The sequence below is a fragment of the Octodon degus genome, unplaced genomic scaffold (genome assembly GCF_000260255.1).
Source record: "Octodon degus isolate 3935 unplaced genomic scaffold, OctDeg1.0 scaffold00050, whole genome shotgun sequence".
In the NCBI taxonomy this organism is placed as follows: domain Eukaryota; kingdom Metazoa; phylum Chordata; class Mammalia; order Rodentia; family Octodontidae; genus Octodon; species Octodon degus.
Window position 1 is genome coordinate 4,888,611 of NW_004524626.1, and position 23,403 is coordinate 4,912,013.

General features: G+C 53.8%; 2 protein-coding genes across 12 annotated transcripts in view; both read right to left on the reverse strand.

The window, feature by feature from the left end:
- Positions 1-12,438, reverse strand: part of Wiz (widely interspaced zinc finger motifs) — a 24,424-nt gene extending 11,986 nt beyond the window's left edge. For 6 of the 11 annotated variants that reach the window (XM_023716847.1, XM_023716844.1, XM_023716845.1 and 3 more), the window contains exons 1-5: positions 12,306-12,438; positions 10,628-10,889; positions 5,941-6,013; positions 1,731-3,853; positions 402-725 (exon numbers count right to left, since the gene is read on the reverse strand). In XM_023716847.1, coding sequence (XP_023572615.1) covers positions 402-725; positions 1,731-3,853; positions 5,941-6,013; positions 10,628-10,832 — 2,725 coding nt within the window. In that variant the 5' untranslated portion in view covers positions 10,833-10,889; positions 12,306-12,438. Of the gene's footprint in view, positions 1-401; positions 726-1,730; positions 3,854-5,940; positions 6,014-10,627; positions 10,890-11,679; positions 11,749-12,305 lie in introns of those variants that run through there. The other 5 variants (XM_004632634.2, XM_023716849.1, XM_023716841.1 and 2 more) reach the window with 4 other exon arrangements.
- Positions 12,439-14,175: 1,737 nt separating this feature from the next.
- The window catches only part of Rasal3 (RAS protein activator like 3), a 13,582-nt gene continuing 4,354 nt past the window's right edge, over positions 14,176-23,403 (reverse strand). The window contains exons 6-18 of the mRNA XM_004632895.3: positions 23,145-23,215; positions 21,071-21,197; positions 20,876-20,974; positions 19,926-20,465; positions 19,443-19,587; positions 19,055-19,199; positions 17,805-18,041; positions 17,523-17,724; positions 17,300-17,418; positions 15,775-16,156; positions 15,187-15,344; positions 14,571-14,634; positions 14,176-14,470 (exon numbers count right to left, since the gene is read on the reverse strand). Coding sequence (XP_004632952.1) covers positions 14,327-14,470; positions 14,571-14,634; positions 15,187-15,344; positions 15,775-16,156; positions 17,300-17,418; positions 17,523-17,724; positions 17,805-18,041; positions 19,055-19,199; positions 19,443-19,587; positions 19,926-20,465; positions 20,876-20,974; positions 21,071-21,197; positions 23,145-23,215 — 2,433 coding nt within the window. The 3' untranslated portion in view covers positions 14,176-14,326. The remainder of the gene's footprint in view (positions 14,471-14,570; positions 14,635-15,186; positions 15,345-15,774; positions 16,157-17,299; positions 17,419-17,522; positions 17,725-17,804; positions 18,042-19,054; positions 19,200-19,442; positions 19,588-19,925; positions 20,466-20,875; positions 20,975-21,070; positions 21,198-23,144; positions 23,216-23,403) is intronic.

Below are 23,403 nucleotides of genomic sequence, written 5' to 3' on the forward strand. Positions count from 1 at the left end.
AAGAAGAAGAAGAAGAAGAAGAAGAAGAAGAAGAAGAAGAAGAAGAAGAAGAAGAAAAGAAATAAGGAAGGAACAAGCTGGCTGTGTAACTAGGTTAATTAAATTCTCTGTGCCTCAGTTTTTCTTCTGTAAAATGGGAATGATGATATCACCCACCTTACTAGGATCACTGTGAGAATCTCAATGAGTTTGTCACTATAACAATGCTGGACCCTAGTAAGAGCTCAGTAGCATTTGCAGGGAGCAACTGGATCTAGAAGCCTCTGAATGAAACAGTAGCAGGATAGTGATGGGGCAGATTTGACCAGAAATGATTTCACAAATGTACAGTGACCCCTACTTGCCCCATCCCTCCCCGCATCCCTCTGAGCTCCAGTCTACCTGCCCCCTCCTTGCCTTACCATCCCCGTAGGCAGGCCCAGGGTCCTCAGCCCAGGTGGGTGGGAAGGGAACAGTAAGAGGTAAGCGTGGCCGACGGGAAGTCAGGAAGCTGGCAGCTGGCCCACCAGGCTCATGCCCCAAAGGGCTGGGGGGCAACTCAGCTGCTGAAGTGGCCAGCAGCTCCTGTAAGATGTTGATGGGTGAGACGGTGAGTTCCCAGTTGGTGATGCCAAAGTCTCGCAGGTGGGCCCGGGCATGGCTGGAAAGGCCAGCCCTTGTGTCAAATCCTGCCCCGCAGAAGTCACATCGCATCAGACTGAAGGTGCCTGGGTCGAAGTTGGCCACTGCAGAAAGAGGACATGAACTGTGTGTGGGTGGGATCACTCTGAAGCCCCAAATCCTCACCCACTGAAAATCGCCCTGGTCAGCCTGCCTTCCCTTCTGCTCCAGAGATGCTCCTGCCTGCCTCACCTCCACACACCCAGCCTCCCACACCAGGAAGCTTGACCTCCGGGGTCTTCCCTCTGAGTTGTGGAATTTGGAATCATCTGGGCGCATGCTCAGTAGGTAACCTCCTCTTGTCTAGTTTTGCTCACCATTGCCCCAATGCTGTGAATTAAATACATGTTGCATGAAGAAACACACAGAGGACATAGCACTCCCCAGTTAGCCTTCTCTGAATATGCAGGTGGAGTCAAGGATTTCCTCTCTGCTTCCCCAGCCTTCTGGTTCCCCCAATCCTCACTGCGATGTCTAACTACCTGCTTTCCTGGTGGTCTACTCCTTGCTTCCCTCCTAGTTCACTCACACGCAATCCCTACCCCAATATCTCCCTAAGTGGGCTCCATGACTACTGACATCAGAACCACCCAGAGCTACCAGATCCCACTGGAAACCAACCTCTATAATCAGAACCTCGTGGCCCCGGAAACTGCATACCCTACAGGCACCCCAAGTTCTGAAATCCACAACAATCTCATTGCTCATGGCCTGAGCCATGAACTTGAAGAATTGCTGTTTCATTTTCTGCTGGGTCCCCCAGTGCCAAGAACAGAAGGAACCCTGCTCAAGGAATTAAATGGAATTCTGCCTGAGCCTGATTGCTCTGCCCAGACCCCTTCCTCCAGCTGCCAGCATGGCCAGAACATTGGTGCCTCCCCCTATATCCACCAATATTTGGCGGCGACCTTTGCTGTGACTCCTAGGTCTCTCAGGAGGATATCCTCAGTTTCACTCTGCATGGTGCTAGGGGATTTAAAGTGAGAACAGTGGGGATTAGAACTCAGCTGCCTGGCCATATGGCTCCCAGGACTCGGAAGGAGGTGGGTGTTGGAGCAAAACCGCCCTACCTTTCTTCTTCTTCTTCTGGAAGGAAAACCGGCGCTCGATAGCCTTCACCTCCTCTGCAGAGATGAAATGCCGCACGTTGTAACTGACGCCCACACGGTTCAGGTGACCCCGCACGTGGTTGGCCAAGCCAATGCCATTGTGGAAGCGATCTGGGCAGTAGGGGCATTTCCGCTCCTCATTCTTCAGAGCCATGCCCGGGTCTCCCTCCAGGAGTGTGTCCAGCCCCAGTGGGCCACCCAGTGGTGCATCCAGGAGCAGGAAATCCAGGGGGTGGGTGATCCCTAGCCCCAACTCCTCCGGCTGCAGCCTTGGGGGTGCCCTGGCTGCTGCAGCTATGACTTGTGGCTGCAGTTTCGCCACCAGCACAATGGGCACCATCCCTTGGAGCTGCTGCCGCTGTGCCCTTGAGGCCTCTGCTGCCTGTAGGACAACTTGGAAAGTGTGCTTTAGCTCTAGGGCTGGCTGAGGGATGAGGCTGGGGGTAGTTGGGGGTGGAAAGACCCCATTCTCAGAGGAAAAATCCATTTCGGAAGTCAACACTACATCCTCATCTTCCTCCTCCTCCTCGCTCCAAGGATGCCTCTGGTCCCCCAGTCCCTGTGGGTGAACAGTGCTTCCGTTTCTACTGAGCTGTATGGGGTAAGGGGTAGATGCCAGTGGGGAGGGAAAGGCCAACCTTCCAAGCGGCCTCTGGCTGGAGTGATGAGGGAGTGGCTTAGACAGTGGGAAATCCCTTGTACCCAGCTGTGGGCAGTCTGGGCCAAAGCCCAGGCCCGGGTTGTATCCAGCAGAGTTCTCTCGCCATACTGGGGCCAAGAGCGGCTCAGCTTTGCCAAAGTAGTCCATAGCAGCATCGTCAGGGAAGCGGGTGTATGCATCCTGGCTAGGACCTGGCTGGCTGGTTGGGTCTTCCCCAAAGGCCTCGACATCCTCTTCCCAGTGGGGATGGGTGTGCACAAGTCTCATGTGCTCCCTGAGCAGGCTTTCACTGGGTGCGGGAAAGCCACAGAAGATGCAGGCACTGAGGCCTGAGGTGCCTCCATAAGGTGAGTAGACAAGGGTGCTGGCATCAGGCCCTGGGCTTCCAGCCCTGCTGCTGCTCCCAAAAGGCTCCTTGGCAGGCTGACTAGATGGCTCACGTGCATGCAGCTTAGCATGCTGCACAAAGGCTCTGGAGGAGTTGGTGCCAAAGATGCACTTGGGGCACTGCAGCCGGGCTTCACGGCCCTCATCACCTGGAAATTGCTTCAGCTTCTGGATTTCCTCAATGATCTTCTCCCGGGAGGCCTGGTGTAGCTGCCGGTGCTGCTCCAGGGCAGTGGAATCAGCAAAGGCCCAGCCGCACTCACCACAGGCCAGAGGGGCTAAGTCTGTGGGGGGCTCCTGGCCAGGGGCTCGGCGGTGCTGGCTCATGTGTTCTAGGAGGTGTTCCTTGTGCTTGAAGTAGATGCTGCACTCGATGCATGGGAACACGGCTGGCTCCTCCTCCTCCTCTTCTTCCGGGCTGGCCACACCATCAGCCACCTCCTCCAGCAGCTCACACAGGTAGGGCCCTGTTGGGACGGGAGGCAGCACAGGCTGGAGCCGCTCCACGGATGCCTCTGAGTTTACCATCCACGTCTGCGTGGCCACTTCCGAGGCTGCTGTGGGCAGGCCCCACTCAGAGGGCTGGGCCAACCCTTTGAGGTCTCTGGTGTCTACCACCTCCATGTCCAAGGTCTTGGGAGTGTCTTCCACTGGCACGATCACTCTCCTAAAGGAAGCTAGGGGAGGTGGCTGTGGAGGCAGGTCCAGGTGCAGCCCTGTGTTTCGCAGAGGTCCTTGCTCCTCCATGTCTTGGAGCCAGTCAAACCTGGGGTGGCCCTGGGGGGCCTTCTCTAAGAGCTTCAGTTCACTCTGGTGGTACAAGAACCTCCTAGAGCTGTCAAGCTCAGCATGGGGTTTCATGGCTCTCACAATGACTGAGTCCTCAAACCTCTGCTCGGATGGGATGCCCTCCCCAGCCTCCTGGACCAGGGGGTGCTCCCAGGGCCCCTGGCCATCAGGGGGGCCAGGAAAAGGACCCAGTAAATGGGATGGTGGGGAGCCCGGCCGGAAGTCCAGGCTGCCTCCATTCCAGCAGCTGTAAGGAAGTGCCAAATGGGACAGGTTAGCCGTGGGCCTCAGTTTTCCTTCAGAGAGCAGAGATGATGGGCAGTCCTCCCAGGCCATCTGAGGCAGGCCCCAGAGATCCAGCCCAAGGATGACTTGAGAAAGGATAGGAATATAGGAGGTAAGCGGAGGGTGGATGGGCCATTCTAGAATTATTTTTGCTTTTCTTTCTTTTTTTCTTTTTCTTTTCTTTTTTTCTTTTTTGAGATAGGATCTTGCTATGTAATCCAGCTGGCCTCAAACTCACAGCAATCCTCCTACCCCAGGCTCCTGTGTACTGGGGTGATGGGTGTGCACTACTGCATCCAGCTCTTCTAGAACTACTGGGTCAAAAGCCAGGTTGGAGTCTAGATGTCCACATAGCCCAGACCTGTTGCCTCATGGGGAAATGTGCAGGCTGCAGGGGTAGGGGCAGCCTCTAAGGTGCATCCCCAAATCTAGTGGCAATGTTATCCTTCATCTCTCCCCCAGGAGCGCTCAAGGCCCTGACCTGTGTTCCAGGCTGCTTCTATCTTGGTCCTCCCAAGCCCAGGTTTTTATGAATTATACCTCTCACTAAAATTTGGTGAAAGTTAACTTTGCAGCAGAACAATTCAAAAGATATACTTGCTCCCCACATCTCCTTGAAAGTAGTTGATAGGTGGTGCTCACCTCCTGGCCCCAGTGACCTTCTCAAGTGCAAAGTGGGTAGGGGAAACAAGGAAACTTCCCTGGGCTTCAGTTTTCCAGTCCTCAAAATGGGGATGAATTTCAGAACCAGGAACCTCCTAATCCTTATACAATGTCTAAGGAGGGTTTTTGTTTTGTCTTTTGTTTTTGCTTTTTCTTTCCTTATTTATTTATTGTTTTCCTTTCAGAAGGGATTGAATTCAGGGCCTTGCATATGCCAGGCAAGCACTCTAACACTGATGTACATCCAAGACCCTTTTTACAATTTTTTTTTTCCACTTTGAAGCAGGGCCTTGCTCAGTCATTAAATTGCCCAAACTGGGCTTGAACTTGTCATCCTCCTGCCTCAGCCTCCTGGGTAGCTGTGATGACAGTCCTGTGCCATCCCAGCTGTGCCATGCCAGACACATAGTTAAGGAGCTTTCTCACACATTACACACAGCAGGTGGTTATTTAAATACTCGCAAGGCATAGGGATGTAGCTTTGTGTTAGAGTTCTTGCCTGGCACGCATGAGGCCCTGCGTTGGATCCCAGCACTGTAAAAAAAAAATTTTTTTTTTTAATGCTCACAACCACAATCTTTCAAAGGGGGACCCTGATCCTGAAAGACGTAGGGTAAGGACAGGCACAACTTATAGCTCAGGGAAGCACTTTGCCTCACCTGTTGCCTGTGCAACAGAAGTTCTCCTGGTCAACTCTGTGTTCGTTTTTAAGATCCTGCCTTCATGAGGGGATACTGGTCGAGCCCATTCAACAGAAGACACGGGTTCCTGTGTCAGATGGAGCAGGAACCACAAAGCTTCCTTTCAAACCCATCTGTGACGTGCGAAAGGAACAGAGCCATCCTTCCACAGCTGTGGCAAAGATTCAGTGGACCAAACACCTGCCAAGCGCTCAGCACCTAGCAGTCATGATGAATTCCAAGAGCTGTCAGATCATTATATGCTGGCACCTGCCATGTTGCTTAATGAAAGGTAGTGGCCATTGGCATTGTGCTTGACTCCTGCTCTTACCCAGTGCCCCTTGGGTTCTTAGGGCATATCTGTGAGATGCATCTTATGGTTCTATTTTACAGATAAGGAAACTGAGGCTCAGAAAGGCCTAACATCATTCTAAGGGTCACCTGGCAGAGAGACAGGACTCCAAGGGTCCACCCTGTAGACTCAGGCCTCTTTGGCCCTGCTCCTGGCAGAGATAATGAGAGTTGACTGTCTGTGTTCATGCCAGACCTCCCCCCGCCCCTAGCACACACCCAGGGGCTTGCCTGCTGGGAGCCACCTCCTCCTGCCTGGCCTGATTCCCTCCTGTCCCCTTTTCATCTCCCAGGGGCTTCTCTCAGGCCTGGGCCCCCCTGCCCTCCCTGAGGTCAGGGCCAGCATGGCACTCACCAGCTGCTGATCCGATGGGTGGCGGAGGTGGCACGGGGAAGGGCTTCGCTGAGGCCAGGATAGGGCTGCCCGTCTGCAACAGAGAGGGGAGACCCTGAGGGGCTGGGGCCCCCCTGCCTGGGGCTCCACACCCCAGCTTTTGGAGGCCTGCGGGGCACCTCAGAAAGGCCCTGCTGGCTTCCAGCTCCTTTCCCTGAGAGGCCTTTGGCCTCTACATTCCTGAGCCCCAAAAGGGCTTTGTTTGGAGGAGACCCCATAGGTCTCCTGGGGGCCCCAGGGGCTTGCTGCCTTCCAACCCTCCTCTCTTTCCCCCAACCCAGCAACCAGGGTGATGGTTTAAAATCACACCTTGGTAGAAACTCAGCTGGCTTCTCATTATGCTTACAGCAAGAGCCAGATTCTCAAATGCCACCACAAGGACCTAGGACAGTGCTACAGTGGGATATTTATTTCTGAAAGCTCTAAAAGATTCACCATCTCTGCCCTAGGAGGTTGGATGTTGAATCCAACCTCTCATGCCTTTCCTAGCCCCTTGCTGCCTCTTCTCTGACTGTGTGGCCTTCTTGGAAAGCCTTAAGCCCACCTAACTTTCCAGCCTCAGAGCCTCTGTACTTGCCCAGAGAACTCTTTGCAAGCCACATACTCAAGGGCTCCCCTATCATTAGCTCTCTCAGCACCTGTTTCATTGCTTTCTCAGTATTCCCAGAAGCTGCCAGGTTCCCTCTTTGAATGACTGGTCTCAGTCCCCTGCAAACACCTAAGTCCCACCAGAGTATGGCTCTGTCAGCTTCATTCACTTAGCATTCCAGCGCCTGGCACACAAGTGTTCCACAAATACATGCCAGGTGATGGATGAGGAGCCAGTCCAGACTAATCTATGCAGGGCTCATCACTGCCTTCTGGACTCCCTTCTAGGCCCAAATCCTAGGATGGAATCCCTTCCTGGGCATCCCCCAACACAGATAGAGCCAACTCTCCATTATCCGCCTGCTGAGCCAACGCCTGGAGCGACCACAGGAATCCTGGCCTGCGTCTCTCTGCCCGCCACGCTTGCCTGACATAAGCAAGCATGCCAACTGGGGAACAGGCCAATTGTCTGGGCCAAGGTTAACACACTGGGGGAACTTGTGCCCTGGCCAGGGCCTGACAGATGCAATTGCTGGATTAGCCTCAATTTGAAGATGGTCCAGAATGAGGGCAAGGGCCGGGGTGATTTGCTTTTTTCCAATCTTGCACTATCCAATTTGTCCTGGAACTTGAGAGCCAACCATTGGGAATCAAAGAAGGAAAATGGGGAGGGGGGATGATCAGGAATGTGTGTTGAGGACTGCTGAGCCTGAGTTAAGGGCTGTGACAGTCGGCATGGCCTAGAAAGTGAAGGTGAGGGTGCGGGATGACCTTGCACTGTAGGATGCTGAGTAGCATCCTTGAGGTACCCTCCCCATGCCACTACTTCTGTCTCCCACAGTTATGACCACCAAAAAGTCTCCAGATGTTACTAACATGTCCCCTGAAGCAGGGAATCAGTGACCCCATTTAAGAACCATGGGGATGGATAGGTGGGGAGCAGGGCTGTGCTGGGGGGTCAGCAGGGCTGAAGTTAGAGTGAACTGTTAGAGAGTGGGGTGGCTGAGAAAGCAAGGTCTGGGCCAGTCAAGGAAGAATGACCCAAACAAACAGGGTCTCTCAAGGGCACACAGGTCACAGATGCAAACTTCTTTCAGGGTTGACTGATGCATGCGTAACCAGCCCCAGCACACCCTAGAAGTGAGGGTCCTAGGCGTCCTGTTTCTGAGATTCTGGGAGCCCAAGGTCCCGAGATTCTTGATGTCCCAGATCTGATGGTTCTGTGATTGCCGTTGTCTAAGAATTCCACAAGCCAGGGGGTCACATTGGCCTCTTTGTCTGAGCAGCTCCAGTGAGGCTTCCTATTTTTAGTGGCAGCAACTTTGGAGGAAGGAGGCCAAGCAGAGCCTGTGTTAGAGACACTTGGAGGTGGGCCTTTGGAGCCAGCCAAGTCTGAGTTCAAGCCCAGCTGTGGAATCTGGCGGGCTTGCCGTGCCCACTCCAAGCCGCGGTTTCCTCCTCTGCACAATTAGAACAGCCACCTCCCCACTCTTGCAGGGTGAGTGATGGAGTCCAGTAAGAGCACAGTAAATGTTCCATCCAGGGAAACAAGTCATGGAGAGAAAGAAGGGAGGTGGGCTCCTGGGGGTGGGGCCAGCTCCTCTACCACCCAGGACAGAAGCTGGAGGCTCGACTCAGAGCTTCAGGCCAGCTTGCTCCATGCTGATTTCCTCCTCAGCCTGAGGCCCCACGAGGGCAGAAATGATGAATGACTTGTCCTTGGGTGCCCCGTCCCCAGTGCAATGTGAAGCATGTACCAGATTTTTCATTGATCCATATAGAATGTCTGAAGCCCCCCTCCCTGTCCCCAACTCTGCTGTACCTGAGATGCATTTCAGGCAGCAGCTATGGGGAATCCTGGAGGCTCCCAGCCAACGGCCATATTGGAAGACAGAGCAGGTCGTGGACACTTTGTTGGCCAGGCAGAGGAATTTAGAGATGGCCACTCCAGGCAGTCCAGTCTTTGGGGGGCCCCAAGGGCTGAGTGGAGATGAGGGAAGGCCCAGGCTTTGGGGGTGGAACAGCAGCCCCACAGGCTGTTTCTATTTTTAGGTGTCACAAGACTCTCAGGGCAGGTGCCCAAGTCTGAGGGGTCGGGCAGGCCAAGAGGATAGGCCAAGAGGACAAGAGGAGACAGTGTTCAAAGCCCATAGCTTCCTCCCATCTTTAAGCCATGATCCCACACCGAGTCCAGCCATCCCTACCCTGTACCCTCATTTGTTCCTAGGGACCATGAAGGGTGGGCCTGACCTTCTTTGGTGGCTATATCCCCCTCCTCTCCAGGCTGTAATTTACTTTTTTTTTTTTTTGTGACAGGGTCTTGCTATAGTTCAGGCTGGCCTTAATTCACTATGTACCCCAGGCTGGCCTCAAACTCTCAGCAATCCTCCTGCCTCAACTTCCCAAGTGCTGGGATTATAGGAGTGTGCCACCACACCTGACACCCCCAAGCCAAAGCCAGGTGCATTTTGTGAATCTCTGGTTGCTTGCCAGGGACAGTGAGGTCACACTTCCTGACCTACTTTTCCCCTCTCTCCAGACCTGGGTTGTCTGGTAGAAAAGAAATGCCCAATCCGTCAGAATCAGACCTACAGAGGATCCCAGCAAGTTTCTATCAAGCTTGCCCTGCCCAGCTGTATGAACTAGACAAGATCCTGCCGCTTTCTGGGCCTGGAGGAAGCAATCGCTAATGTACTAGGCTAATCCTCTGTCCCCTTAGTTGGGCTCATTGTCCCTCATCCCACACCTTTCACTTTCTGAACAACTTCTGGATGTTCCCAGGCTGGGCCAGGTGCTTCTTCCTTTACACCTCAGTAACTGTCTTTATACCTGGTGCATATTTGTCTCACCTGTAGGGTCCCTCATGGCAGGGATGGTGTGTTCTTGGCCCCATGAAGGTGCTCTCTACATACTGGAACATTGTAAGAAGTGCTCACAGGCAGAGACAGGTCAAGAACCCCTAAGGATGAGTGAAGTCCAGTGGCCAACACTGCAAACTACATCATGCGATGCCTGGCTTTGTGATCTTGGGCAACTTATAAAAGGTCTCAGTTTTCCCACCTCTAACATGGGATAATAACAACAAAGGGCATACCACCGGTTCTTCAAAGAGTGATATGAAGTTATTATCAAAGGGGTTGACAGGTAGGACAACACCAATGAGGTGCTCAGGGGTTCCTGGGAACCAATGCCTTGGAGGCAGGACAAGGAGATGAAAGGAGAGATTCTCCAGTCACACCAGGCTCCTGCCTGGTCTTGATATGCCTGGTTCCTCCCTACCACAGGACCTTTGGACTTGCTGTACCTTCCCACCATCCATCCTGTGCTGCTCCATTCAAAAGCCATTTTCTCAGGGAGGTTTTCCTAGGTCCCCTACATGTGCTCCTGGCACTGTGTTTACTTCTTTCACAGCCTGTCACCCTCTGCCCTTATGACATTTGCTTGGCACCTTGCTGTCCATCCCTACTTCTAGAATGGCAGCCACTAGATAGATAAAAACTCTTGCCTCTCTGATTTGTGGCTGTTTTCCCAGCAACTAGAACACAGCCTGGCACATAGTAGGTGCTCAGTATTTCATGAAGGAATAACAAATCTTAGGGTGGGGACAAAGTGAGACATCTTTTTATAGGGTAAACCAAGGCACAAAGGGTAGCAGACATCCTTGACTCCCCGTTCTCTCCCTTGCCACCAGAGGGCACAAGCTCTTTTGGCCCAGGGTACAGAGGCAAGACAACCAAGACAGCAAGTGGGAGCTAAGATAGACTGATGGGAGGAGGTACACAAGGGGCACAGGGGCTCAGGGTGCTGAGGTGGATGCCTGCTTTTAATTAGTGCCCATTTCAGAGGAGAGAGCTGGGCCAACCAGAGTGTCAGACCTGCTCCTTGCCACCCACTGGGCACCCAAAGCATCTGTTTGCACAGCTGTAAAATGGGAAACTAAGCGGATGCAAAGAGAAGACACTGGACTCAAGGAGAATCTGAATCCCCAGCTCAGCTCCTGCTAGATTGGGTGACCTGGCTCTCTCCAAGCCTCAGGGACCCACTGGATGTTCCCTCTTACCAGAAATGCCACCTCTGCCATCCAGAATATCTCGGGGACCTTCCTTCGTGATAGGCAGGTAATGGGTAGATCGGAAGATGCTACCTTCACCCTCAGCAGCCTCGGCCCCACCCTCGATGTCCTCCCTTGGAGCTGGACCAGGCAGTCTCTCTGGGCCTCGAGGACGATCAGGGGTGACTAGGCCTCCTGCCAGGGGTCCCTCCATGGATGCACTCAGCTTCGCTCCTCTCAGCACCCGGCTGGCTTAGCGAGGCATTGTGGTCTGGGAACAGAGAGGAAGAGGTGCTTAGGGGAGGATAAGACAGAGATTCCATCTCAGTTTTCCCTCTCTCAAAACCTCAGTCCTGACCCTGGAGACCCATCACCTCAGTTTACCTCCAAATCCAACATAGCTAAGTAAACGGTGCTGAGGCCCTGCCCACACACTTACATCCCAAGGAGCTCTACAAACAGTATTCATCAGTCTCCCCACAGGCAACACTTCTCTTTACCAGGTTGTTCACTGCCTCAGTTTACCCTGCTGTACTCGTGCACACACAGACATCTTGTTTCTTTCCATCACTAAATCCTATCGCTTTTTCGCAGTTCCTCCCTTCATTCACACACAGCTTCACTTTCACTCATTGCACCCCAGCTTCCTGGAATTGGCACATCCTCCAGCCATGCCTCCCTCTCCTTGAATGCCAGCCACATCCCCATGCTGAGCCCTTATACCGCCTCAAGTGCCCTGTCATTACCCTTTCACTTTTCTCGCCTGGGTTGCCCCTATCAATTACTCCTGCACTTTGCCCACACTCTAACCACAGCCCCCCAGGACCGGAGGGTTCTCAGCATTAACCCCTTCACTCCCATGCACAGCCTCAAGTGACCCCAGCATTAACCCTTTCACTTCTTGACAGCCTTGTCCCTCATGCACACCCAGCCTGGGTTCTCCCATTCCCCCAACCTCCATCCAGATTGCTCTGGTCAGAGGGCAAAAAGGAGCCATAGTGCTCCTGGTCCAGAAATGAGGACCCCAGAGAGAGGGGCCTGTCCTCTCCACCTATAAATACCTTCAAGGTAACGGCTGAAAGTGAAGGGCAGGAATGAGGCGCCCTCCCAAGAGAGATGGTGGGGAGGCCGGGCCCAGGCAACCGGGGCGGAGCCGGGGCTCCAGGCCTGGTTGCAGGCGCTGCCCTGGGGGCCTGGGGCTCCCAGGGGGCTGGTCCTTGGGTTGGCAGTCCTGGCGGGGTCCCTGCCCCGGCCTGAAGGAAGCACATGCAGGTGCCCACCGGGTGGACACTGCCCGAAGGGATCGGGCGGGACCGTAACTTCGAAGCACTTTGGCAGCTGGGGTGGGGGCGCCCGCCCAGACGTCCCCCAGGGGTTGCAGAGCTGGGGGCTGCACCGCGCAGCTGCACCCCTCAGGGAGCCGGGGTCCCGGGGAGGCGCCCTCTACCCGTGCACCTCGGGGCGGGAGACCCCGCGGGACGCATCGAGGTAGGGGGAGACACCTGCCCAAAGACCCCCGCCCCTCCCCCACCTGAGCGGCCCCGCCCCCAGCCAGGCCCCGCCCCTGTAGGCCCCGCCCCGCCCCCCGCCCTTGGGGGTCCTGCCTGGCCCGGCCCGGCCAAGGCCTCCCCCTCCCCGTTCCGGCTCCGCCCCGCCCGCGGGCTCCCCAGGCCGGGCCGGGCCTCACCAGGGAGGCGGCGCCGCCGGCTGGGTGCCAGGGCATGGAGCTCCCCTCCTCTGTGCGGCTGTCTCTGCCGCTAACAGCGCTGTCGCTCCCGGTGCCGGTGCCGCGGCCTCCGCAGCTGCCGCCGCCTCCACCGCTCGGGGGACATTGTCCCTTTAAATCGCTCCCCCGGCCGCCCCGCCCCCCGGCGCGCTGCCGTGACCTCAGCGCGACAGCCCCGCCGCGCCGCCATGATGGGAAGGTCCTCCCCCCCTTGTCCCCCCCCGGGGGGGGGCAGCCAGCGGGCGCACCGCCATGTTGGGAGTGGCCAAGCAGGTCACCCTTAAAGGGTCCGCTCAACCCGAGGGGGAGCTCTATTACCATGACCACACTCTGGTCCTCCCACCCCTAATGGTTCCCATCACTCCACTGGTTCTTCCAATGCTAGGCTCCCTAATAGTACCAAAAGAGTGGGGAAGGGCTGAGAAGTTAACCCTTGGGTCATTCATAGGTCATCGATCGGGGTCTCCATCCACTCAGTCCTTAGCTTCTAGTTACTTGGCCACTGTCAGCTATCTTCGAACCAGAGGTCCACTCCGTCCTTTTCAGTCATTCATATCAGACTTCAGCATCACAACCTTATTGCCTTCTTTCACCTACCACCCACCTATCTTCCTACTCATTCATCCACATGCTCAATCAACCACTTATCTACCCATCCTACCAATCAGTCACCTACACATCCACCCCTTCCAATCACCTATCAATCTATCCACACACCCATTCAATCCACCCATATCTGTCCATCTAACTGCCCTTCACTCCAACATCCAGGTAAATACCTGTTTATCCATACAACTAAGCAAGCATCCAGCCATCCCTACATACATCCTTCTACCCAGCTACCCATACATCTATCAATTGCAGGTTTCTTTGTTGTTTCCACACAAGGACATAAATTTTGTTGTTGTTGTTTTGTTTTTTGGTACTGGGGATCAAACTCAGGACTTTGTGCTTGCCAGGCAGGCACTTATGCCACTGAGCTATATCCCCAGCCTGAGGACAGAAGTTTTGTCTGCCTGGTTCATTATCATTTCTCCATGACCAGCTTTGAATCTTAGAAGACTGCACAGTGTATATGATCTATATCTATGTGTCTATTCCATGTCAATATTATTCAATTTAAATATTTATTTCCCACTGTGAGCCAGGCCTTTCCTAGGTAGACATATCTATCCTACTTAGCCCATTTACCCAACTATTTATCAGTTCTAACAGGGAACAAATGCTGACCCATCCACTGTCTACTGTCCCAACCACCATGCCCCATGATTCCATTGCCTACTCATTTATTCAGATGTTTTCCTACAGAGCACAGTCATCCTTTTTTGTTTTGTTTTTTTTGTGGAACCGGGGATTGAACTCAGGCCCTTGAGCTTGCCAGGGAAGCGCTTATTCCACTGAGCCATCTCCCTGGCCCCAGTCATCCTGATATACACTTACTTATTGTTCATCTTCTTCCTAGACCCATGCCTTCCCTCCCTCCTTGAAGGAGCAGACTGAGTATCAGGGGTCTAAGAAGTCTCTCATCTGGAGCCTGGCAGTTGACAGGTGGGTGGTAGAATCCAGGCTTCACTGAGAAGCAGGTGCTGCCCATGAATTCCTTTTACTGAACACCTTTAACTAAGGGTCTGCTACTGCGTAGGAAACATTGGATGCATTTTACAGATGAAGCAGTGCAAGCTGTAGAAAGCAGTGCCCTAAAGGCACACAGCTGGTGAGAATCTGCTTACATTTCCTCATAGTAGGGGAGAATTTGGAAGAGCTGAATGAGGGTTAGCGAGTGAGCTCTGATTAGTAATACTTAGGGGCAAAGAAACCGTTGATTATACTGAAATCAAGATTTTACTGAACAACTTCACAGGGCCAGAATGGTTGGCACCCACAGCTCCACACTCTGACTTAGGCCTGCTTGGCCTAAGGTAGAGTCAGACCTTCCCCCAAGACAGCTGTGCTCCTGGGGCACATGGGGCGGGATGGGATGCTCAGGGGGTGTCTCCATTGACACAGGGTACTTGGAAGGGCAGGGACTGGCTCCCAGACCCTGGTGTCCTCAGATGAAGTTGCAGGCTCTGGAGTGAATCCTTCAGCTGGATCTGAGAGTGCTCCATCTTAGTCAGGCGGCGCTCCTGGGGAGGCGGTGGAGATGGGTTGGAAGCCAGGGAAGGTTGCACCCAGTCTTTGTTCCCCCCCTTCCCAGCACTGCCTAGGGCTCCAGCTGAGTCTCACCAGACTTTTCAACCTGTGACCATCACCACTTGGACAAGTAACTTCTGGATCCAGCTCCGAGGTCCTGTAGGGGTGAGAGAAGAGGTAAAGTCAGAGGTTGAAGTAACTATCAGGTCTAAGTGGTACAAGCAGGGGTCCAGAGGGTGGGGCTTGAAGTGGGGGGCGGGGCCAAAAGAAATATGCAAAAAAGTCAGATCAGAGCTTGGCATGTTTAACACAAAAGGAACGCTTATAAGCCTGTAATAACAGCACTTGGGAGGCTGAGGCAGCATCATCTCTGAAATTTTAAGGCCAGTATGGGCTATGTAGCAAGATCAGCGAGATCTTGTCAGGAAAAAAAAAACTATCAACCCGTAGAGGCGGTGTTTGGCCAGTTCTGAGAGGGGTTGAGACTGGGTAGGGTAGCACCCACCCAGAGATATGTCCCCTGGCCTAGCCTGGGGTTGACAGAAGGGTGGGGGTCTGGGGGCTGTTGAGGCCAAGACGCGGGGTGGGGGTGGGGGGGAAGACCTTGTGGTGGGGCCTGTCGAGGGGACGTGGTCATTCCAGGCGAGACCCAGACAGATCTCATTCGTGCGGGCCATCCTGGGGGCGGAGCTAATGTGTAGAGGCTCACCCGACTGGGATCCTGGTGTCCAGCTCCTGCAGCTGTCCCCTCAGCTTCTCCTGCTGCTCTGTCAGGGCCCGGATGTGAGTGCTCAGTGACTCCACCAGGCGGGACAGTGCTTTCTGCTCCTTGCGCAGCGCGGCCACTTCACCCTGGAGTTCTGCCAGCTGGGGGCACACAGCTGCTGTCATTGTACCCAGTTGCCCCTCTCTTTCTGTCCTCAGAGACTCTGGCCTCCCAGTCCTCAACATTGAGTTTTCCCACCACCCTGCTGCGGTGGGAAACATCACCCTGTGGTGCAAATAGTTTGGAAACGGAGGTGCAGAGTACCCAGTCATTCAGCTCAGTGAACTCAGTGTTTAAACTCAGTTTTTGCTTTGTTTTGAGACAGGGTCTTACTCTATGGCCTAGGCTGGCCTCGAACTTACAGCGATCCTCTTGCTTTAACCTCCCGAGCGCTGAGATGACAGGCGTGAGCCACAATACCCAGCTTGAACCCAGTTTTACCTGGCCTTAGGTCCTATCTCGGTCTCATTTCTCTGCACTCCTACCCCTCCTCCCACCCTCAACTCTGGGCGCACCTGGGCCAGATCTCACCTTGCCCATAGGTCGGTGTGTGCCTGGCACCTGGTCCTTGTCCCGCGGCTGGTCTAGATGGCGTTGCCAGGGCACCGATGGCTTCCGAGGCAGCGAGGTGGAGACCCCGGTCCAGGGCCGGCTTCGGGCCTGATGGGCAGATCTGATGGAGCCTTTGGGGCGCGGCTGGGGCCCCAGGGATGTGCGGCGGCGGCGGGTAGCAGGTACGCTCTGCGTGCGTTGCACTGGCCTGGCCCGCCGCAGGGGCTGTTCCTCCTCCGCCTGCCGCCTGGCCCAGCTCCCTGCACCTTGAAAGGTGCGCAGAGACTGGCTCTTGATGAGAGGGGTGTGTTTGGACAGGTCCCGAGGTGCCAGGAAGCCGGGCTTCTCTCTTGCAGAGAAGCTGGGAGAGGAAAGGGAAAGCCCAGATCCTGAACTGGTCCTCTGCATGACCCAACCCCGACCCTTGATCCTGATAGGATCATGTTTTGACCTGTGACCCTGAGAAGACCATGTTCTTGACTTCTAACTACTATACCATCCTTACTATGACCCCTGACCCTGTACAGACTTTGCTTCTTCTCCATTTCTGACCCTGTCTTCCCACGCAACGTGACCCTTGACCTGATTCTTTCTATAGCTTCCCCCCACCCCATTTGACTTTGCACTTGATTTCAAAGTCACTCTCTTCCTTCCCAATCTGATCCATTCTGTCCAGCTTCTGACCTTAAACTGACCTTGTGTTCCTGCACCCTGATAGAATATGGTTCCTTTTTTTTTTTTTAATGTTTCCTTTATTTATTTATTTTTTCTTTTTTTATGGTCAGCTCAGCCCACCCTGTGGGCGGGGCTGGCATGGCATGTGGTGCTGGGGATCAAACCGAAGTCCCTGCATGCTTGCCTAAGCAGGCGCTTTAGACCACTGAGCTATCTCGCCAGCCCCCAGAATATGGTTCCTTGACAGGCATGGCGGCACATGCCTGTAATCCCAGAACTGGGGAGGCTGAGGCAGGAGGATCACCTTGAATTTGAGGCCAGCCTAGGCTATATAGTGAGGCCTTGTCTCAGGGAAAAAAAAGGTCCCTGACTTCTGATCCCAAATATGAAAATATGACCCTGCCCACGATGCCTGATCCCTCTCTATCTTAGGTCTGACCTCTGATCTTCATGCGTGAGGACTGCCTTACAACATCTGATCTCAACAGCACCCCCAGTTTGAGCCCCATCCACAAGCTCTGAATACAGCCTCCATCTCTGATGGCAAGCTTTCGTCCTCTCTCTGCTCCCAGGGCTGAACCTTCCTTAACCTCTGATATGACTCAGTGTGACTCAGGGACTGTCTGCCCTTGGACTACATTATAATCAAATCCTTAACTCCTCATACAAGGCAGCCAGTCTCTCACCTCTGTCCTACACTGTTTCTGACAGCAACTCTAACTTGATTCTGTCCCTGATTCCTCACACAATATTTTCACCTCTGATCCCAGTTTGAACTCCATCCCTGTACCCCTCCCCTCCCCTGAGCCTCAATCAGACTTGAAGTTACCTGGTGTGGACCTGGGAAGGAAGCAGTGGAAGACACATTGGCACAGACACAGGTACTGGGCGGCCTTCCTCAATGGCTCGTAGAATGGTGGGCAGTGGTTCCAAGCTGTCACGGGTTGCCTAGTAACACATGCACAGAGAATGCTGAGGGACTCTGAGGGCCAGAGGCTCCCAGTCTTCTTGCCTCCTTTACCCCATGCCAGGGCTGTATGCTCAGATCATACCTGGTCAAGCTCAGCAAAGATTGTGCAGAGCTGGGCATGCAGGACAGCCAATTGGAGGGCCAGGTCGCTGCTGCCCTGGTAACCACTAGGTGTGGCATCCACATCAGTCATGGCCACCTGGTCCAGGAAGTGTTGCATGGCTGGTCCATGATCCTCCAGAAAGCTATTCATGAAGCCCATGTAGGCTTCTTTCTCACCAAATCTGGGTTGGGCGAGAAGAGATCAATGAGCCAGGTCAGGCGGCTGCCAACCCACATCCCTATCATGACCCCTAACACCTACGGGGCACGGTTGGCGAGGTTCTGGATGACTTTGGCAATCAGCGTGAGGGTACGGGCTGGGTTTGGTGCTGGATGTTCTGGTGCCAGGCCAAAGAGGCTGGGTGCCAGGATGGCAGGGCACAGGAGCCGCAGGAAGAGGGAGGCACACACCAGTCGAGAGCCCAGTGCCTCAGAGCTTCGTGCTTTGCATGCTTCTCGCCAGCCTGAGAACACAGCGCTGAGCTCTGCTGGGAACCAACTGGGGCAGAAGGAGGCAATGGTAAAATGAGGTGGCTACTGAAATAAGATCTTCATGGTCAAGGTCATCTGGAAATCATTATGTGGCTCATCAATGACCTGCCCATAAAGCTATTTATTTATTGGCAGAACCAGGGATTGAACTCAGGCCCTTGCGCTTGCCAGGGAAGCACTTACTCTACTGAGCCATCTCCCCCCCCTCCATAAAGCATTTATTAAGCCCAAGAAGGTTTTATACTGAATCTGGGGTCTGGGTTTCAGGATCAGGAACACCTGGAATGAGATGTGTGGACCTCTTGAGAATGTGGGTGGCTCTGTGGTGGGTCAGGACTTACAGTGTGTTATTAGGGCAACTTCTGGAGTCAGCACTGTGACTTGGACTTATGTACAAGATCACATAGGGACAGAGGTCGTGAGATTGGGGGCAGCTGTACCTGGATGTGAGGCTAGGGTGCCAGAATATGTATGAAGTAGGATGCAGCGGGGGTTACAGAGTCATCTGGAGTCAGAAGTCATGGGATTGGCATGCAAATTAACCTAGGATCAGAAGTCCAGGGACTGGACTCCCAGGTGACTTCTGATCAGTTTCATTGGATTTGGAGTACAGGGTCCATTAAGGTCAGAGGTCATGGGATCAAGGGTATGTATCAGCTGGAAGCAGAGGTTATAGGACTGAAGTCTTAACTGACTAGGGAAAAGTGGTAAGGAATTGGGATTGGGATAACATGATTTAGAGGGCAAGGAACTGGAGCCCAGTTGGGGTCAGGTGTCATGGCTTTGGGAATAGGATCACCGAATACAGCAAATAAAATTTCAAGACACTCAGCTAGACTTGACTTTCATATAAACTATTAATACATTTTCTTAATATAAGTATGTCCCAAGTAGTGAATCCTATTTAACCTAGCATTATGTATTTTATCTGGCAACTCCAACTGGGAGGTCACTATGCTAATCCTTAGCAGAGTGGCTGAGGGGTGGGATGGGTTCAGGTGCTGGGCCCCTCATTCTCACTCGTAGGAGTGGACGATGGTTTCAAAAACCTCTTCACAGCTGTTCCGAAGTCTGGCTTGGTGTGCGGGCAGCTCTGGGGCTGGGCATTTGCTGGGGTCCACCTCACAGTCTTCAGTGGAGGCACAGAGACGCCGTACAACCTGCCCTGCAGCCCAGTGCAGCCAGAGTGTTCAGAGTTGTAATAAAACCCCCCACCTCACTCAGCCTCCAACCCTATCTCCAAATTATTCCAAAAGCGTTTAACATTTAAGAAATTTCTAACTACCCCGTCCCCTGCTCTCTAAAAGCATCACCTTCTGCCAGGTTACCCAGGGCATCCTAAAAATCTTCTGGGATCTCCTGTCCCACCCAGCAGGAGTCTGACATCAGCCACCTCCTCTACACTCACCCAGGGTTGCCTGGAGGTAATCCTGCGCCACCAGCTTCATGTACTCGTCAATGGCCTTGGTGGCTAATGTGTTTTCTCGAAATAGCAGCGCCTCTCGGCCTCCACAGCGCGCCAGCTCCGCAGTGCCCAGGTCTGTCACCAATGCCTGGTTAAGGCAGGGGTCGTCACACTGAAGGCTTAGCCCATCCTTTACACCTGGGGCACAGCCTTGGCCCCTCCTTGCTGATACTCAGGCCTAACTCTGCTGGGGTTCTCCGCTGAGGCCAGGGCGTCCATCACTCACAACTCCACTACTCAACTCAGGCCCCGCCCCAAGCCGCTAAAGTTCAAGCCCCGCCCCACACAGATGCTGCTCAGGTCCTGCCCCGAGGTAGCCCCGCCTCTCGCAGGTAGTGCTTGGGTGCCCCGCCCACTCCCTCCCCCGGCGCCCCTTCTTCTCTGATCTCCCGGGAGTTCTCGGGTCTGTGCTCTCCTGTTCCTCACCTGCGCCCGGCCGGTGGCCCGTAGCACTCTCACCATGGCGGCCGCCAGCTCCTCCTTGGCCTGGGCTGGCAGCGCGGGCTCCAGCGCCCCACAGAGGCGCGCGTAGTGGAAGGTGAGGAACTCTGCCAGCTCCTTGTAGCGTTCAGACTGCAGCACCCGCAGGCGGCGCGCCCGCACCCGCGCCCGCAGCGCCGCCCCCGCCGGCGCCCTAAGCAGCGAGAACCAGCGCTCCAGGCCGGATGGGGGCGCGCGGGGGGTGCTCACTTCCTCCAGCGCTAGTGCCACGCGGCCCAGGACTGTGCCCGCCGGGTCCGCACAGCGCAGCCGCAGCGACAGGCGACGGGCTGGCGGCAGCGCTTCGAAGTGAAAGCGCTCGGCCCAGAAGAGCTGCCCGGGCCCGGCTCGCGGAGCGGTGCGCGCCAGCAGCGAGCCGTCCAGCCATAACTCTGCGCGCACTCCCTGCGCCCCTGCGGGCCGGGGCAGCCCCTTCGCCTCGTGCACCCACACGCTCAGCCAAGTCTCCTCCCGCTCTGAGTTGTCCTGGGGTGTGGAGTGGGGAGGGAAAAAGGGTGAGTGTTGGGTGGGCGTGGGTGCTCCGAGACCGGCGCTGTGGTAGAAGCATGCTGCCTTGCCGCACGCGGTGGCGCACATCTGTCATCCCAGCACTGGGGAGGCTGAGGCAGGAGGATCACCGCGAGTTTGCGGCCACCCTGAGCTACATAGCAAGGTCCTGTCTCAAAGTAGCAACCAACTAAAACCAAACAAAGTACAAAACTAAAGAAAACGGAAGGCGGCCTTTGCAAGGTGTTGCAAAGGTGCGGTGGGTGGGGCAGCGTGTTGCAGGGGAGGGATTATGGCACGCTCTGCGTTTGGGTAGCATAGAATGAACAAGAGCCTAGCCAGGGAGTAGGATCTCCGCATCTCTACCCGCCTCCACCTCCGACAATGACCTGGATTGGCTGGAAATGGCGACGAAGGTCCTCAATCCAGCGATCTCGCTCAGCAGCCGAACGACAAGAGAAGCAGCGGCTGCCTCCCGCCCACGTCACCTGTCAAGTCAGGGGATCCAACGGCCAGGCTGGAGCAAAAGTGAGGCCAAAGCATCAAGAATGGGACTTTGGAAGAGAGGGGTGGCCCGAATTTACCTGGAAGCAGTAGGGCTCTCCCAGGAGGCTGGGGTGCAGTGGCCGGACCCGTACGTCCCGCTCAGCGCCCAGGTCCAGCTCCGAGAGGGTGATCAGTGATTCTCTAGAGCCCAGAGTGCTGGGGGGTCTGAGATTGGGGGTGAGTGAGCAAGCAGTCATCCCTCGCTTCCCTCCACACCCCCCCCTCAGCCTGAAGGGTAGAGGAAGGACAGAGACTTGAAGTTAAGTTGTATCCCTCCCCTTTCCCATTTTTCTGGCACTCACACTCTGGTGTCTCATTTCTGTGTGTATGTGGCCCTGGTGATGGATCCTAGGTCCTTTACACTGAACTACACTCCCAGCCCTTTTTATTTTTTATTTTGAGACTGTCTGGCTAGGCGAAGTTACCCAGGTTGGGCTTGAACTTGTGATTCCCCTGTCTTGGGCTCCCAGAGTGCTGGGATCTATCGTGTGTGGCAGTCTCATTGCTTTTAAAATAAACAAGATGTGGCCTTTTTACACAATAGAATATTACTCAGCTATAAAACAAGGCAAACTCAGGCAGGGCGTGGTGGCACACACCTGTAATCCCAGCACTCAAGAGGCTGAGGCAGGAGGATCATTTGAGACTAGCCTGGGCTACAAGGTGAGATCAAGGCCAGCCTGAACTGCATAGTGAGACTGCCTCAAAAAAAGAAAGAAAGAAAATAAGAAAGAAAAAGAGATAAACTCGAGGCTTTTATAGGTAAATGGATGCAACTAGAGCCCATACTCATAAATGAAATAAATCAGACCTGCAGGTGTAAACATCGTATTGTTGGGGCCAGGGAGATGGCTCAGTGGAATATGCACTTCCTTGGCAAGCGCAAGGGCCTGAGTTCAATCCCCAGTTCCACCAAAAAAAAAAAAAAAAAAAATCATATTGTCTCCCTAGTGTAAGAATCTGAAAGAGTAAATAAAATCTAAAAGGTAGAATAGATACTATGAGAGGGAAGAGATCTGGTCCAGGGGAAGGAACAACTGGATGAAGAAAAGGATAAAAGAAAGAAGAGAAAAAGATATATTTATGCATATATGTAGGATAGCTTGGATAATTGAACTGCTGCTTTCTGCTGGTTTGTTGAAAGGAGAGGTTAATGTTTAAAATTTTCTCTTTTAAATTTCTTAAAATTTTTTGACCATTTTTGCATGCTTGTATCTGGCAAGCTAACCAGCTAACTTGAAGACAACAATATGCAGTATAACAATTGTTGCTGAATTCCTATTATGTGCTTAGTGAAATTCTGTATCCATTCTAATTTTGTTTTTACTATTTTTTATTCTCTTTAAAAATTAAAGTCAAGGGCTGGTGAGATGGCTCAGTGGTCTAAAGCACCTACTTAGAACAAGCTAAGCTAAGCAAAACACAGGGACTGCGGTTCAATCCCCAGCACCACATGCCAGCCAGCCCCGCCCCCTGGTGGGCTGAGCTGGCCACACACACACAAAAAAAAAAAAAAAAAAAATCTTAAAAAAAAAAAAAAATTAAAGTCAAGGGGCCAGGGAGGTGGCTCAGTGGAATAAGCACTTGCCTGGCAAGTGTAAGGGCCTGAATTCAATCCCCAGTTCCACCAAAAATAAAATAAAATCATAATCAAAAAATAAAAAATTAAAGTCAACCCAGCTCTTCATGGTGGCCCCTCATGACCTTGAAAAGTTCAATCCTTGTCACTGTCGATCTCATCTCTCTCATGTGACCCCTCACTTTCTGAGCTATTGTCTGGTTTTTGTTCCTGTTAGCCTCTTAGTCTTTGCTTGCTGTTCTGTCTGCCTGGATGCTTTTCCCACTGCCCCTTGGCCTAGTTCACTTCCATCCATCCTCGGAGCCCTTCTCTGGCCTTTCCAGACCAGGGTGTTGACTTAGCGCCCCGTTTACAGCACACTGCCAGCCTTCAGCAGTGGGCTGGTTCTGCGCTAGGTCTCTACGATCCCAGCATCCTCTTGCATGGGGAGAACAAAGACGAGGACACAGGCACAGGCCACAGGCGGTGTGCGGGGGTGGGGGTGGGGTGCTAGGCAGGGTGACAATGTGCCCCAGCCTCTCAAAGACCCTTACCCATCCCGAGGGGCACTGGATCCCAGGTCAGATCTGGACTTTTTCTTCTCTTTCAGCCTCTTGAGCAACCCCTGGTGGAAGGTGGGTGTCAGGTGGCAGAACTCCGGGCTCTGTCCCTACATCTCTAGTTCCTTCCTGCAGAGGAAGGCTCTGCTGTCTTGCAGGACCCAAGGCAAGCTCAGGCTGCATTACATTAGCAGTATTAATAACTAGCAACCAGGTTGAATTCTTCCTCCTCCCTCCCTCCCTTTCTTTTTTT